Consider the following 18,497-nt stretch of genomic DNA (forward strand, 5'->3'; position numbering starts at 1 on the left):
ATTAACATTAATTCTATTTATAAATATCTAATCATTCAATAACATTGAAACAATCATAAAAAAATTCAAACTCGTAGTGATTAAATTACATGTATAACAGCGTTCAACACCAATATATATAATATAATATCATAAATATAACAAAAATAATTTGAAATAAGACAACAATAATCGAAAATTCTTCCGATAACAATGGAAACAAAATCTGACTAACGAAAAAAAGAAGATAAATGAAATATTCGAAGATTTAAGGAAATTTTGATATGATAAAAGAATTATCAAGAAAAGAGGAGAGCTAAGATATTGGAGATTTAACGAACAGAAAAGGTTCAAACAAATATATAAAAGAAGGCGTAAATAAAATAGTTGAATCTCTGCAACCGTTCAGGTTCCCCTTTAATCTCTCCTGCTGTGTTGCATAATCATAATTCCCCATACGCGGTTCCACGCAAAAATTTGAAACCCTTTGCGAGAAAATTTCATATATTTCACGTGTCAGTTTCTGTATGAAAAATATATCGAAATGCAAGGAATGGCGTAATCATATGAACACAGATAAAGGACGGGTGTTTTCTTGATTTTGTGCAGGTGTCTTAGTGAGTTCGGCGGCGGCGAAGGCGGAGGAGAGGCTATTTGGTTTCCGGTCGAGATGACCACAGAGACGGTGGATGTGGAGGCGCAAAATGATCGGGAAGAATCTCCGTCCATCTTTGAGAAGGCCAACCGTCCAGTCACATTGAAGGTGTATACATACACACATACATATATATATGGTTAAATATGCATGCATGAACTTGATGAGGATCGGTAATGTGTAGAGTTTTATATAATATATTTATATTTAGTCAACAAAAGTAGTATTATACATCGAAAAAAATCCCACAAAAAAATCCATAAAATATATATAAAATGGTAGCTGGTTTTACCTCCATTTTCTTTGGTTTTGCCACCAACCGATTCTGCCTGTTAGGGTTTTGGATAATTTGTTCGATCCCAGTTGCATGGGAAACAAATGGTTTTTTGTTCTTCAAAAAATAAATAAAATAATGTTTTCATTTCGAGAAAATTTAATTTATTTTCATTATCTTTTCTGTTGATAATAAAGAAGACTGAAGATACGATCATATTTATTATGTTCCATATTATACTCTCACCAATTCTTGACTGAGCAATTTCTTCAAATTTGTTGGAAAAAAAATTTAAACCTCTCTAGGATTTTGATGGGTTCTGTTGGAAAATTGTAAAATTCGATAACAACCTATGGAAAGCTCAAATTATTAATTAAATAGGAACCGTGAACAATTTGGGAAAAAAAAACATTTTTTGTAAAATTAGACTTTTTTGCAAATAAAGACGATAATTTGTCACCTCTTTTTTGGTTGACTTCTCCTGCTAATCCCTGTGAAGGAAAAAAGATTTAAAATTTAGTATGTAAATTTATTTTATTTTTTACAAAGGCATGCATTTCGCTATCTGGATAGCGATATCTCCCTTTCATGATCAAACTTTGATGCAGTTTGAGGAAGTGATCTACTATATCAAAATCAACCAAGGTGGAATCCTCAAGAGAAATACAAAAGCTGAAGACAAACAAATCTTGAAAGGAATCTCCGGAGTTGTGCTTCCTGGCGAAATGTTAGCCATGCTCGGGCCATCCGGCAGCGGTAAAACTACGTTGTTAACCGCTCTTGGTGGCCGACTAGGCGGGCGTTTGGCTGGGAACATTACCTACAATGGCATGCCATTCTCAAACGCTATGAAGCGCAGTACCGGATTTGTTTCACAGGACGACGCCCTCTATCCACACCTCACCGTGACCGAGACATTAGTGTACACCGCACTCCTCCGCCTGCCTAGAACTTTAACTAAGCAAGAGAAGGTACTTTTGTACATATATAGAATATAGATATATTAGTCAACTAAAAAGTTTGAAAGGAAAAAAAACTGAGATCAAATCTGTATTATCCCATCTAGTTTAACTAAGCTCTAGGTTATAATTGGTTGTCATTACCTTCCAAACTCAGTTGTATAGATTCAAATGAAAGCCTCCAACTTCAGTCTTTTATCAATTTGTTATCCGATTACACAACAGGTACAACAGGCTGAAGCTGTAATAACTCAGCTTGGATTATCAAGATGCAAGGATAGTATCATAGGAGGACCCCTGATGAGGGGAGTTTCTGGGGGTGAACGAAAAAGGGTCAGTATTGGACAAGAACTACTGATCAATCCTAGCCTTATTTTTCTTGATGAGCCAACTTCCGGGCTCGATTCGACCACTGCTCAGAGAATCGTTTCCAAGCTTTGGGAGCTTAGTAATGGAGGTCGAACCATTGTGATGACGATTCATCAGCCTTCTAGCAGGCTGTATTATATGTTTCATAAGGTTTTATTGCTGTCTGAAGGTAATCCTTTGTATTTTGGGAAGGGATCCGGAGCGTTAGACTATTTCGCCTCCGTCGGGTTCGCTCCTTCAGTTGCTATGAATCCTGCAGACTTCTTGTTAGATCTTGCCAACGGTATGCTGAATAAATATATATATATGTATGGCCATGATTTTGAAGGAGGTGCTTTCATGCATGTCTCTTTTTTTTTGTTGCAAATTCAATACTTCACCTTATACAATGACATTGCTTTTGATTTTTGCAGGAGTTTCAACTGCTGATTCAAATGAAGACCAAACAGCTATCAAGCAAAAATTGGTGTCGGCATACAAGACTGATCTATTAGACAACGTGAAGTCGGAACTTAACGTCGACTATCAACGCCAAGAATCCGCGAAGGATGATAAGCAGTTTCTCCGGTGGCCGACCACTTGGTGGGAACAATTTTTGGTTTTACTGAGACGAGGCATAAAAGAAAGGAAGCACGACTCTTTCTCGGGCCTCAAGATAGGACAAGTGCTAGTCATCTCAATCCTATGTGGGCTATTGTGGTGGCAATCTGATATCAGTCACTTACAGGATCAGGTCATAGCAAAACTTGCATTATTAACATACAAAATTTCCCCTTTTCCAAGAGGGGCATTTTCCATGTCATTCTTATTTTTGTCAAACGCGTACAGGTGGGACTTTTCTTCTTTTACGCAGGCTTTTGGGGTTTCTACCCGCTCTTCCAAGCTATTTTCACCTTCCCTCAAGAACGTATGATGCTAGCTAAAGAACGAGCTTCAGGCATGTACCGCCTCTCCTCATACTTCATGGCTCAAACCTTAGGGGACTTACCAATGGAGCTAGTCCTTCCAACGGTTTTCGTCATCATAACTTACTGGATGGCCGGCCTGAGACCAACCCCTCAATGTTTCTTTTCGGGCCTATTCACTCTCCTCTATAGCGTTCTATGTTCTCAAGGTCTCGGGTTAGCCATAGGCGCCATCGTTATGCGTCAAAAATCCGCCACCGTCCTTGGTTCAGTCGTCATGCTAGTGTTCCTTCTGGCAAGCGGATACTACGTCCAAAACGTGCCTAAATTCATCGCGTGGATCAAGTATATATCGATTAGTCAGTATACATTTAAGCTCTTGTTGGTATCACAATATAAGCCTGGGGAAACATATCCCTGTGGCTCTGGTAAGACTTGTTTGGTTGAAGACTTCCCGTCGGTGAAGCCGGTTGGGCTCGACGGACAAGCCGCTGCCTTTCTGGCCCTGGCAGTGATGCTTGTGGGTTACAGGGTTATAGCATATGTTGCACTCATGAGAATTGGTGTGCCAAAGAGGTAGACTAAATGAGTGTGTTGTTCTTTAGGTGTTCTCTTTTTGTGGTGCAATTTTTTACTAAGTGGGTAGTTGTTGCACTTCAATTACAATACATATATACACAATGTTGTATACCCCACCAAATTTGGTGGATATGGTTGAACGTTGATTGTTTACTTTAATTTTCATTATCCTTTTTTCATTCACTAAGAAGGTGGAGAAATTATAGGGATATTTTTATGGGAATTTGATGAATGATTATGGGATATTTTTATTATTTCTGAATCTATGAGATGATTGATTATATGATGATTGGTGATTAATGGGTAATGTATTTTATTAATATTTTACAGCAGTCAATAAATGATGTATATGGTTGGACTTATTATTTGATGAGTTAGCCAATGGATGATGTATCTGGTCAAAATTTATAAGTTCTGTAGCTTCTGATGACCAGTGTTTATGACTACTGATTGAAGGAAATTTGTAATATTACGAGTTATTTTGTTTCAAAAATTAATTGATCTTGACTTCTTTGAGATTGGATGGTTGGAAATTCTCAATAATATTAATTGTAGTTGATTAAATTTTTGTATTCGAATGTTTGTGAATGTATTGAGCGTTAGCTCACCCTTTTATGGGTTTTGTTTTTTAGATATAGTTTTAATCTTAGGACAGGGAAACGTGAGTTTGTAAGAAAATTAAGGGAGCAGCGTAGGGTCATTTTTATATTTGTTGAGTAGGTACGTTTGTCGAGTTACAGCTTTCAACTTGTGCTAGTAACCACACACTTGATTAAATACGTTATAAACACTATAACACGTTTTGTTATCATCAAAATCAAAACTTTTTGTGTTTCGCAACCCAACAATCTCTCATTTATAATGATCACAAAACTTGGATAAATAATTATTTCAACTAACATATTTCTCCTCTTTTTTGTGTGAATCAAAAAGATAGATTTTAAAATTAAGTTAAACACTAAATTTTATTCCCCACAATATTTAAAATCAATCTCCTCCTTAAAATCTTAATTAGTTATCCCCTAAATTAAGTTTGAAATTGATAAAAGTAGACTAACCAATGAATATATTTTCAAATTGATGGTATTTTCAAAAATGCAATGCACAAATAATAGTAAAAAAAAAAGAGGTCAACAAGTGAATACATGAATCAAGTATCTAGCTTCAACAAGAATAAGTAAGTCAAACTCATAAATTTTAACCAACACAAAATGAAGGCATGTTTACCAATTTTAATATTCATAAATATTGAAAGTGTCATTTATTAGTCATTAAGCACAATCATTAAATGAAAAGTAATTGCTAGCCAAACTAAGATAAGATAGAGTATCTAATTGACATTTTACTTAAGTATTGTTGGAACATTTCATATTCGCAATCTTGATTTTGATGTTAACAAAACTTGTTATTTTGTTTCTAATAATTTTATCTAAGTGCCAGAAACTGGAACTGATCAGGATTCGAACTGATCAGTTATCGAGCCAAAACTGAAGCTATCGAGACGCAAACTGAAAGCTTCAATTGATCGCCCAAACTAGACATGTCAAAACGGCTGGCGGGGCGGGCCAACCCACCACATGCCGCAATCCGACATTAGGCGGGGCAGGCCTCTAAATGACCAACCCAGCCCAAACCATTTTGGGTCGGGGGTTAGACGGACCGACCCGCTTATTTTTTAAGAAAAAAATACTAATAAATTTAGTATATCATTACATTTAAAATATATAAAAGAAGTATATTTTATGAGAAAAAACACGTAAGTTCTGTTGAAATATACATAACATCTTAATAAATGATTTTTTAACTCTAAATTAATAATAACTATTATTAATATAACAATTAAATTATATTTCATGAAACAATTGATTAATGTTTTAAAAAATTAATGTGCAATCGCAATTTGCAAAAAATTACTTGAAAAATATATCATATTGATTTAGTTATTATTTTTTATTATAGAAAAATAAATCATGTGTAAAGATGCACAGATACACATGAAACTAATAAATTAAGTAATATGATTGATTATAAACATATTTAAATAACATAATTCTTAAAAAAAATCTGGAATAGAGTGCCGATGCATGTGTATATAAAGGGAACATGACTGGTACTTAACTAGCATTTAACTAATTTTTAGACTGATTTAAATTGATATAAAAAGACATAAAAAAATACTAGCATATAAATAGCGGAATTTTAATATTAAAACTTAAAAATATAAAATTCTATCCTAATTTAACGGGCCAACCCGCCCCATTTAGACCCGACCCATCTTGGCCCGCAACCCAAACGGGCTCAGCCCATTTGGCCCGCCTCCAAACGGACAGCTATTTTATCAACTCAATCCGCTCAATTTTTATAGAGGGGTGGGTCAGCCCGACGGGCCCGACCCAATTTGACAAGTCTAGCCCAAACTTAGCCAGTTCAACTGAAATACCAAAATACCAGTTCAACTGATTGTCCAGCTGATAGGTAGTTCAGTAGAAGACCTTCAAAAGCCCCACCAGCTGATTAAGAGCTCAACTGATGAAGAGTTCAGCTGACCAGTTCAACTGAAGTAATGAAATCAGTTCAACTGACGAGTCAACTGATTTCACTGAATCAGTTCAACTGACCAGTTCAGAACATCAGTTAGGAATCAATCAGTTTGCAGAACACGACAAGTTTGCTCAATGGAATCCAACTGTGCGCACTAAGAAAAATCTTTTGTTCAATCAAAGGACAATAATAGACGTTGCAATAGTGCTTAAAGCCAAAATGTTCTATAATGGATGTCGGAAAGTACAAGACAAATTTCGAATAATGGATTCAAAATGCAACGAATACAATAATTGAGTCTCATTGTATGATCAAGCTTTGTGCCTATAAATAAAAGATGAAGATCAGTGAAAACAAGAACAAGAAGTGTGTGAAGTTCAAAAGAGAAACAGGGCATGCCAATTGCTTAGTATAGAAGCAAAATTCTCGGTGTGTCGTGTTTCATAGTTTAGTTCTCACACACGCACACACACCATCACTCACATTTACAGAGAGTTGAGCTTATTGACTAGCTGAGTGAGTCTTGCACAAAGACAATAAACTTGTGTATGTAGTCTTTAACACATAGACATTAAACAAGTGTTTGCTGAAAGATGCTGCCTTCAGTCTAGGCTAGGAGTTCAGTTAGCCAGTAGGGTAAGTCCTAAGTTGAGTGGGTTTATACAAGGTGTTGTATAAATCAAAGTCTTCTAGTGGAACCTACCCGAGGTGGTAGAAGGGGTGACATAGGAGCAGTTGAAGTCTCCGAACATCCATAAATATATCTTTTGTACTTAACTGTTTAACATTTGTTTCAAACTGATTTGATCAGTTCGAGCTGTTATCAGTTCAGTTCTTATCATAATTGAACTGATATATGCAAGAATTGATTCTTCTTATATCAATTAATCAGTTTACACAAGTTAAATGCTATTAAATGTTAAGGATGGTTACATTAGCATTCATGCATTCGATCATTCTTCATACCGTTGGTTCAAAAATTGGAAGTGTTCATGAAGTAGATGAGGAAGACAATTGGCAATGTACGGGAATGTACGCGAGGATATGAATTTCTATGAAAAATACTAAGCCTCTGAGGCAAGGTATTTGGATTATTGTTGTATATGAGATGCTACCTAATTTATGTTTTAAATCGAGGTTGTGCTTTTCTTGAGAGGTAAGGTTCTGAACTTAAGTTTGGTAATTTTCTTAGAGCCTTGTCTGTCTCAGGGGAGCGGGCAATACATTCCTCAAAGTCTAATTCTACTCACAATAGTGATTCAGACGGGCTCTCTCAAGAAGAGGTTGGCTTAAATGGCAATATGGGTAAGGTTCGATCCAATATGAATCCAATCGGAACAATGTCTTCCCGAGATAAAAGCTATACATAAGATGATGCATTATTAGTGCTTGTTTCCAATCAGCAGATAATTTCTTCTCCAGAGAAAGAGCAAGTTCTTTCTTTGAAGAAGATAGGTTCGACATAGGGTATTGTTATTAATTCAGTCATGAATGTAGCTCCTAACATTCATAAAAAAAATTAGAAGATAATGGTAAAGGAGATATTCAAGAGTAATTCTGGAAGTCCATATAAAACTTCTCCAATAACTTCTGCTAAACAAAATTTTAGTTACCAAAGAGATATGGATGTAAGTTTGAAGAGACACTACAAGAAATTCTGCATACAACAACGCACATACGACAACGATTTTTGTGAACCGTCGTCTTTTTAGGGTAATCGACAACGATTTTTAGGGTCAATGATAAAACCGTTGTCTTTGAACGTTTTTTTAGGGTCAATGACAACGGTTCTATGAATACCAGGTGTACATGAAGTCAGTGGCGGAGCCATAGCTAAAATTTTAAACTCTATAATTTTTTAATATATTAAATTAATCTACCCGGATTAATATTATATTATTCCAAAATTATATAAAATTTACATATAATTTTAAAAAAAAAATTGGGTCACCCGGGCTAAAGCTCGGGTATAAGAGCCTTTGGCTCTGCCCCTGCATAAAGTTGGATTTCATAACATGGAAAATACTTAAATGAATACCAGGTATACAGAGCTTAAAATGTTGTCATGGTTAGTAGTAAGAGACTTTAATGAGATTGTTGAACGTGTAGTTGAGGCGTGATTCACTGGTAATCACGAGAAGAACTTGTCTTCTCTTTCGTGTGTGCTACGTGAGAGAATGAGAGTAAGAAGTGTAGAAGAAAAAGAATTCTTATTTCACTTTCTGAGTCAAGAATACAGTTGGTACACCTCAATTATTGAAGGGAAGACTTTTATATACCAGAAGAATATATCATAACTGCTATATCTAGTATATTCCCTCTTATTCCCTCTTGTCAAGATGAAATCTCAGCCACTGATTTAACAATTCTCCACCTTGGCTAGATCTTCATCTTCCTCCAGATGCAGTGACCTTGTGCAATATCTGAACTTTGAACCAGGTAAGGATTTAGTTAACATATCCGCTGAATTCTCACTCGTAGAAATCTTCTCCAGCTTCACCTTCCCTTTTGAGATTACCTCTCTTACGAAATAGAGCTTGACATCAATGTGCTTAGTTCTTTCATGATAAACTTGGTTCTTGGCTAGGTGAGTCCCACTGACTGTCACAATACACCTTAGCTATTGCAGTCTCTTGTGGCTTTAATTCTGCAACCATCCCACTTATCCACAAAGCTTCCTTGATTACCTCTGTAACAGCTATAAACTCAACCTCTGTAGTAGATAGTGTCACTACTTGCTGTAAGTTACACTTCCAACTCACCACATTTCCATGATATTTAAACACATAGCATGTCAACAATCTCCTTGAGTCCAAACAACCAGCATAATCTGCATCTACATGACCTTCAATAACCTCTGTACTCTCCTTTCTTTTTCCATACAGCAATCCCACTCCAAGTGTTCCCCTGAGATACCTAAAAATCCACTTCATTGCCTCCCAGTGATTCCTGCCTGGTTTACTTATATACCTACTGACCAGACTTACTGCATAGGCAAGGTCAGGACGGGTGCAAATCATGGCATACATAAGACTACCCACAGCGTTAGCATAAGGGATTTTCTCCATGTACTGCACCTCTTTTCAGTTTCAGGAGAATCCTTAAGTGACAATTTAAAATGTTGAGCCATAGGGGTTTGGACTGGTTTGGAGTTATCCATCCTAAACCTCTTCAACACCTTCTCAATGTAAGTTCTTTGTAAAATAAAGAGTTTACTTGTATCTCTATTTCTCTTGATTTCCATACCAAGGGTCTTACTAGCTGGCCCCATCTCTTTCATTTCAAACTCACTCTTAAATAGTTGTTTCGTCACCTCTACTTCAGTTTGACACTTAGATGCAACTAATATATCATCTACATAAAGTAATAAATAAATGTCAATTCCATTTTTACTTCTCTTGAAATAAACGCAATTGTCAAATTCACATCTGAGAAAATCAACTTTGATCATATAAGTGTCAAACCTTTTGTACCATTGGCGCGGGGATTGCTTAAGTCCATACAAGGACCTCTTTAAATGACACACCTTCCCTTCTTCCCCTGCTTTAGTAAAGCCTTCAGGTTAATTCATAAAAATATTTTCTTCTAAATCACCATGCAAGAAGGCTGTTCTTACATCAAGCTGTTCCAGCTCCAAGTTCTCATTTGCTACTAGGGACAGTATCATTCTGATTGAGTTGTGTTTAACCACAGGGGAAAACACTTCATTGTAATTCACTCCTTCACTTTGTAAATACCCCTTAGCCACTAGCCTTGCTTTGAATCTTGCATTCTCAACTTCTGGAATAGCTTCTTTGATCTTAAACACCCACTTGCAACCTATCATTTTCTGTCCCAGAGGTCTTTTAACCAAAACCCATGTTTGGTTTTTCTCTAAGGACCTCATTTCATCTTTCATTGCATCTAGCCATTTATCAGAGTTGCTGCTGCTCATTGCCTCTTTGAATGACATTGGCTCTTCTTCAGTTTCAGATGCTGCCATAAGAGCGAATGCAATCATGTCAGCATATCCAAACCTCTTAGGTGATGTAATATTTCTTCTGGTCCTATCTCTTGCAAGCAAATAATCATTTTCGACTTGGTGATCAGTTTGAGCTTCTCCTTGTTGATCATTATCATCATCTTGGGATAATCCTGATTGCTCCACCTCAAAATGAATTTCCTCATTTTTTCCAGAATCTTCTTCATTCATCTTAGGAGCAGGTGAGTGATACATCTCAGTTTCCCTGAACACGACATCTCTACTAATGATTATTTTGGACTGACCCTTCTCATTACACCATAACCTGAAGCCTTTAACTCCCTCTTGGTAACCGAGGAACATACATCTTATCGATCTTGGCTCCAACTTTCCCTGGTTCATATGCACATAGGCAACACAACCAAAAATTCTGATATATTTGAGATTTGGTGCATGTCCTGACCACACTTCCATAGGAGTTTTAAACTCTGTAGCAGTAGATGGGCTCCTGTTGATCAAGTGTACAGCTGTGGATACAGCTTCTGCCCAAAAACTTAGTGGCAGGGATGCATTTGACAACATGCATCTCACTTTTTCCATAATGATTCGGTTCATCCTTTCTGCCAAACCATTTTGTTGTGGGTTTCCTCTTACAGTGAGATGCCTCTGGATGCCATTTAGTTTGCAGAATTGCTTAAATTCTTCTGAACAAAACTCCAAGCCATTATCAGTCCAAAGTGTCTTAACTTTCTTTCCAGTTTGGGTTTCAACTAAAACCTTCCAATCTTTGAAATGCACAAATGTATCACTTTTGTGCTTTAGTATATAAACCCAAACTCTTCTTGAGTAATCGTCAATGAGTGATAAAAAGTATCTAGCACCACTTTGTGAGGGCACCTTTGTAGCTCCCCACAAATCACTATGAACATATTCAAGTATGCTCTTGGTTCTGTGAATTCCAGTGGCGAATCTGAGTCTCTTTGCTTTGCCATATATGCAATGTTCACAAAACTCAAATTCTGATATTTGATCACCTTCGAGAAGACCCTGTTTACTCAATTCCTTGAGGCCTACTTCACTGATATGACCAAGTCTCATGTGCCAAATCTGTCCCTTAGTGAAATTTGCTTCTGTTGCAACACTTGCTTCTTCAGTGACCACTTTGGCTTGCAGCAAGTATAGCCCATTCTCGAGTCTTCCTTTCATTATTATCAATTAACCTTTCAAGACTTTAAGGGCTCCACCTTCAATTTTACAGCAAAAGCCGTGGGAATCCAACATTCCCAAAGACACTAGGTTCTTTTTTAGTTTTGGTACATATCTCACATCTGTTAGAACCCTATCTGTCCCATCTCTAAGCTTGAGTTTTATGGATCCGATGCCAGTGACTTTACATGACTCATTGTTCCCCAGCAGTACTTGTCCTCCATCACAAGATTTATACGAAGTGAACCAGTTCTTCTGAGGGCACATGTGAAAGGAACAGCCTGAATCCAATACCCATTCTTGAGTAATCCTGTCATCTGAGACACAAAGGACTTCAGCACTTTCATACCCTTCAGAGGCTACTTCAGCATCTCCACGATCACCCTTCTTGACCAGATTATATTGCTTTAGATCTGGGCAATCCTTTTTAAGATGACCCTCTCTCTTGCACACGAAACACTTCCTTTTATCCTTAGATTTCGATCTTGAAGTGTTCCTAAATCTTTGATCCCTTTTCTTATTTCTTCCTCTGACATTGAGTCCCTCACTTCTTGACTCGTCTACTTCCTCTGATTTTTTCTTTAATTCCTTTGAAAAAAGGGCAGCCTATACTTCTTCAAGTGTAATTGAATCCCTTCCATACATCAATGTGTCTGATATATTATCAAACTCACTGGACAGTGATCGGAGGAGGAGGAGTGCCTGATCTTCATCTTCAATTTTGATTTCAATATTTTCAAGATCCAAGATGATCTTATTGAAATCGTCCAAATGATCTTCCAAAGATCTTCCTCCAGTCATCTTGAATGTATACAATTTCTGCTTTAGATCTGTTGGCCAATGACTTTGTCATGTACAAGTGCTGAAGCTTCTGCCAAATTTCGGCTGCCGTCTTCTGCTTAGAGACTTCTCGTAGCACTTTGTCTCCCAAAGAAAGAATCAGAGCGCTATGGACTTTATCAAGAATATTTTTCTTGTTTTCAGCCGATAGCGTAGATGAGAATTTATTTTCTCCTTCCAGCGCTTCCTCGAGACCTTGTTAAACCAGTAGGGCTCGCATCTTGAGACGCCATAGACCGAAGTCGTTCTTTCCCGTGAATTTCTCAATGTCATACTTCGAAGACCCCATTCCTAATGAAGAACACGTCGGAACTAACCTGGCTCTGATACCAATTGTTGAACTTGTAGTTGAGGCGTGATTCACTGGTGATCACGAGAAGAACTTGTCTTCTCTTTCGTGTGTGCTACGTGAGAGAATGAGAGTAAGAAGTGTAGAAGAAAAAGAATTCTTATTTCACTTTCTGAGTCAAGAATACAGTTGGTACACCTCAATTATTGAAGGGAAGACTTTTATATACAAGAAGAATACATTATAACTGCTATATCTAGTATATTCCCTCTTATTCCCTCTTGTCAAGATGAAATCTCAGCCACTGATTTAACAGAGATCATGTATGATTCAGAGAAGTTTGGTTGTTTACCAAGGGCTTCGTCGCAGATGTCAACATTCTCTGGTTGTGTTTACAATCGATCCAAATAGGATATTTGGACTGAGCAATTTTGGAGACAGCTTACGCTGTTGGGTCGAGGGCTGGTTATATGGATAGATCCGAACCCGCACTGAAACCGGTCTTGCGAGTCCCACACATATATTATTAAATTTAGGTAACAACTGGAATTTAGAAATCAATTCTCCATTATTTTTGCACTTCTACTTCTTTCCTCTTTTTTTTTTTTGAGAAAAAAATATAAGTAATTCTATTAATGGGAACTTAATCAAGCTTTACAACATTGGAATCCTTAAATACTATATTGCAATTTAAAAAGTAAAAGAATATATATTATTAATATTTCGTAACTAATATATATTATTTTAATATATATATATATATATATATATTAAAATAATATCATTAATTGGTTAAACAATGTGATATGAGTGACAGGACGAGTGACGCAGATCTAAAATTTTGTACCCGTGGCTTTAAAAGTCAAAGAGGCATGGATCGCCTGTTCCACTTGTTCTTTAAAGGTCAAAGAAGCATGAATCACCTGTTCCACGTGTATTAATATGACTCATTTCATTTGAAAGTCCCCACGTGCCTAAGAAAATCTATATATATATATATATATATATAAAGAATTTTTATTAAATATAGTAATTTTTCGTAAAAACGATATTTCTAAAAACGAAAAGATATATCATTAATATTGAAATATATGTACTGCAATAAATGATAATCAATTTAATTTGTGATATAATATGTGTTATTATGATATATTTAATTTTTTTTAAAAAAAGATACATTATGAATATTGACATGTGTGTACGGCAATAAATATTCACTTCAATTATTGTTTGTATTGCTTATATTAATTCATTTAATTCAATTTTGAATTTAATTAACTTTTATATTAATTCAAATGTAATTTATGTATTATATGTTATTTAAATTAAACTCTATTGAAAACGTAAACTATATTAAAATTTTTGCATTGATTATATCAATCAATCTAATTAAAAACTGTATAAATAAATTTAAAATACAAATTATTGCAATGTTCAGTATCATTCGTGAGGTAAATCATTAAAAAATACATTTTGATATTTTCAATAATTTCCTGCCCAAATTATTTACTAAAAAAGAAATATAATATTTAATTATTTTATTTAATTTTTTAAAAAATAAAATTGGTTGAGTGTTCAAAGTTATCACAAGGTTTTCCAATGAACATTAAATTATCATTTAATAATCATAAATTTTTTATCTCAAATGCATATTATTTCAAAATTACCTTAATTTGAAAGAATTAAAGTATTATAGTTTTATTCCAAAACCATATGTATATTGTATATTTTGAATTGTCTTCTTAAAAATTAAAATAAGTCTTCTTAAAAATTCAAATAAAAGAGCACAAGAAAATTAAAAGATATAGATTCAAAAGAGTTTCAAAAGGACATTAAATTACTCTCAATAAACATGTAAATTACCCTCAATAATCAGATATGTTTAACACCCAATACATGCAATTCAAGGTTTCCATAATTTGAAATAGTTAATGTATGGTATAATTCTGTCAAAAGCATCCAATGTATAATTTTTGTCCCTTAGATGTGTTATTTGAATTTTAAATTATAAATAATGCAATATTGTGTATTATATTATAAACCAATTTTATTCTATCTATCTAACTAAATTTATCTACTCCAAAATTTAATTCTGAAATGACTATTCTTTTCAGCACCATATATGAGTTGAATCTTTTCAAGATGTAATGTTCGTTTAGATTTAGATTTGTTCGTTGTTATGAACTACCTACGTATGGAAACAACGAGACATTGAGTTTGAAATATGTCTTTCATGATCGAGAATTAAAAAATATTATTCTTCTATTTGTACAAAATTTTAATTATTACGTATTACTAATGTGATAATTTTCTTCTATATTACAAAGTTCACAGATATATTATAGTATAAAATGTCCCGTAATTGAAATGATTAAACCAATTCTAAAGAAAGCACGCATCTTATTAGAAGACACCTTAAAAAATTTATTGACATTTGTTTGGAATACACATAGTAAAGGTTAATAAAATAACTTTTCTGATTTATATATAATTTTACTAATGTTCACATGTTTCATTTTTGTTTCGAAATAATAGATTGTTATGTATATTATGAAGTGATTTTGTAGATAAAATCACAATCCGTTTGAATAAAGATATTGATGAAATAATTATTGTTGTCATTCAAATCTGTCAAACACGTGTCATGTCACAAAATTGTTTGTGAATGTAGATTTAGACGAAATTACTGAATTTTTTAAAAAATATTTCTCATTATTTTTATTGAATGTGATTTAAAAATATTTTTTTATCACATGTTAAAAAATAATAATTATAGCTTCTCGAAAATTAAAGAATTAAATATGTATTAAGGTTGGTGGTCGACATCCAAACACTAAACACGATAAGCATCATGTCATTGCCTTAGGCTAACACATTCTAAAATTTTGATATATGATAGTGATTATTAGTCAAAAAATTAATCGGCATGCGTTGTATTTAAGAATTTTTTTTAAACTTAGCGAAAAAATAGTTTTTATTTTTATTTTTTATAATTATATTATTTTTTTAATTTAAATATCTATTATTTTTCATAATTTTTAATAATATCATATTATGCATCGCACTAATTAAATAGTAATAACATTAATAACCCACAAACGAATTGTCATTATTACTTACTATATTAATTAAAAAACAACTTTAAACTACTTTTTTATATTTAGGGGAAAAAAAAAACAACAACAACGTTAACCGCAATGAGATTCCAAAGGGATATCATGGGCAGCTCATTTCCATAAAAAAAAACGTATGTTATTATTAGAGCAAATAGTTTTGCCGCTTCATCAATTTGTTTAATTTTGAGTTTTTGTTTATTAAATTTACAAGATTTTGTTTTGGTACAATAATTTTAAGTTATTTTGACTTAATTGTTTACGTGATATTGGATAAATCCCACGTAACAAGTGGCATGGAATCGAAAAATGCTAGAATAACTTTAAAATTTGTTTGATTTAGTCAATTATCTAATGTCACGTCAACAATTGAACCCAAAACAGATATAAAACAAAAGAAAAAGAAGTTAGTGTACAAAAACCAAAACTTGAAACAAAACTCAAAATTACACAAATTAATTAACCAAAAAAATTTCCCTTACTTCTGTAATTATTATTATTATTATTATTATTATCTATACAATTAATAAAGGGAGATGAGTGAATAATTTAAATAAACTTTTTAAAATATTTCCAAATGTCCCTAAAACTAACATATTAATAAATTGTAAATTTTTAAATACAAAATGCTTGTTTCTTAGTAGATAAAACACTTGTTTCTTAAACAATAGATTGAAAGTTCATTAACACATTTTATTAATTTTATTTTTTCTATATTTATATAATTCATTATTTCAAAATCATGGTTTAATCTTTCAATATTTTTCACAATTATGATATGATCCTCATTTCAATATAAATTAAATTAATTATTAAAAAACTTTACAAGCACGTAACACATACAAATGAACGCTAATTATTATTAAGTTAAAAGATATCCCCATTTCAATATAAATTAAATAATTACAAAAAATTTACAGACACACAACGAGTAAAAAAAATGCTAATTATTATTAAGTTCAGGGACAGAGAAAGTGACCTCCTAAGTAGTAATGCGACTAAAATTTAGAATTTTTAAAATATTTATTGTTCCACATAGCAGTTAAAATATCAATGAGGGGTACATTATATAATATTATATAGATATTTTTTTAAAAAAATTGATTTATTTGCGTAATCGGATTAACCGCACTAATTTGTGCTTTTAATCAAAGTGTGATAGGTTGGGTGATATACACGCAGTCTCATTATAGTGCATATGCTTATTACAGTCAAATACCCAAAATTTGGCATATTTTCATCTCTTATGCATACGGTCGTTAAAAAAACATTGGATTTTCGATATATTGAGGTTGTCGTATCGAAAAATATCGAATTTATTGAAATTTTCGGCACGCTATGATATCGATACTGAAATATTCGGTACGGCAACAGTACGAAGTTTAAAATTCTCAGTATATATCGAAATACCAAAATAATATATATAAATTAAAAATTTTGTCATATTTTTAAATAATAAAGTTAATTTATTTAAAAAATTAAATGCCAAGAATATATGTGTTTTATGCTGGAATTTTGTGAGCATAATTCTAGGATACATTCTAGGTTCCCCTGATTTTATCTTATTTCGTTTATCATAGACTACTAAATATATGTTACGATTTGAATGATTATGCAGAATGAATGGTCGAGTGAATCAACGATCTCATGTGTATTGATAAATATGTATATTTTAGATATTTTTTAAATAAACTCGATTTAAATCATCGTAGGACCATATTTGAAGAAAAGAAAAAATTATTTGTCCATAAGATAAGTTTGCCCCGCACATGATGTTCACGAAATATGACAATTGTCTCATAACGACTTTCAGTTTGTGATAATAGTTTTACACATCACAAGTTTCATAACCATAAAATGAATTAAAGCTCATTTTTGTAAGCTCGTTTTTTAGAATAAAGAAAAAATTCAAAATGAATTTGAATGTTCTTCTTTTGGATTGATCGACTTTTTCTTCGATTTTTTTGTTTCCATATTTTACCCGTTTGTTTTTTTAATTTTCATTTATATTAAATTTAAAATATCCTAACAATAATTATGTTCGAAGTTGATATGATCGTCATACAAAATTGCAATAAATGCAATTGACTTTTTCTTTATCCATGTTTCGATCTCCCATTGGCGAGTCATCTCTGGATTGCTGCGTTCCTTTGTACTAGGTGGGCGAACCTCAATATTTGAGGTGTTTGCCCAGATATGTTGTGCAATATATGATTTTTTTTTGTTGCATACTGACTAACACACTGTGGTTGAAAAGAAAATGTTGGTCAGCTAAAGTATATGTACAGAGTAGGAGTAAAGTGTAGATATTATAACAATATAATAATTTATACATATATTATGTTTTTTTCGTGAGTAGCACGTATTTAGAAAACATTAAAAGTTTAATTATTTTCGATGTATCACGCGTTTGTTTCATTCTTGGTCTTCAGCTGTTGCACTGGACCTGCAAAAAAAACCCGTTAATAAAGTTAGTTAATTTGTAGCATTTTGGTTGAGATCCAATTATAAAAAGTTAAATAAATACGAACGATATTGTTTAGAAACTTTAAGTATATCATGTTAAAGATTGAGAATGAAATAATTTGGGAGAACAAATCATTTAACTTGTTTAAATTTTTACTATCGTTGCAAACATAACTATTTGAATGTATTTGAATCTAAATATTAATATATTTTGAAAACTAATATTATTTATTGTTTTTTTAAATATATCTATATAGCAAATCTTGTAAATAGTAGGATGTGATCAAAACTAAGAACGAGCTAGACATATCATGCATTAGGTAATTGTGAGTAATATTGTAACTTATTTACATACTTAAAT

The 18,497-nt window shown here is 33.2% G+C and overlaps 2 protein-coding genes across 2 annotated transcripts; one reads left to right on the plus strand and one right to left on the minus strand.

Moving 5' to 3' along the window:
• Positions 1-304: 304 nt before the first annotated feature.
• On the plus strand, positions 305-3,955 carry LOC142548046 (ABC transporter G family member 9). The gene is made up of 6 exons (XM_075656411.1): positions 305-388; positions 589-742; positions 1,517-1,879; positions 2,093-2,519; positions 2,650-2,969; positions 3,065-3,955. Exons 2-6 carry the CDS (start codon positions 650-652, stop codon positions 3,719-3,721), a joined length of 1,860 nt encoding a protein of 619 aa, XP_075512526.1. The 5' UTR covers positions 305-388; positions 589-649; the 3' UTR covers positions 3,722-3,955.
• A 4,867-nt stretch (positions 3,956-8,822) lies between these two features.
• Positions 8,823-9,329, minus strand: LOC142549979 (secreted RxLR effector protein 161-like). The gene has a single exon (XM_075659224.1). The coding sequence runs from the start codon at positions 9,327-9,329 to the stop codon at positions 8,823-8,825; it is 507 nt and encodes a 168-aa protein (XP_075515339.1).
• Between the last annotated feature and the right edge of the window lie 9,168 nt (positions 9,330-18,497).

This window comes from Primulina tabacum, chromosome 6 (assembly GCF_025594145.1).
Source record: "Primulina tabacum isolate GXHZ01 chromosome 6, ASM2559414v2, whole genome shotgun sequence".
In the NCBI taxonomy this organism is placed as follows: Eukaryota; Viridiplantae; Streptophyta; class Magnoliopsida; order Lamiales; family Gesneriaceae; genus Primulina; species Primulina tabacum.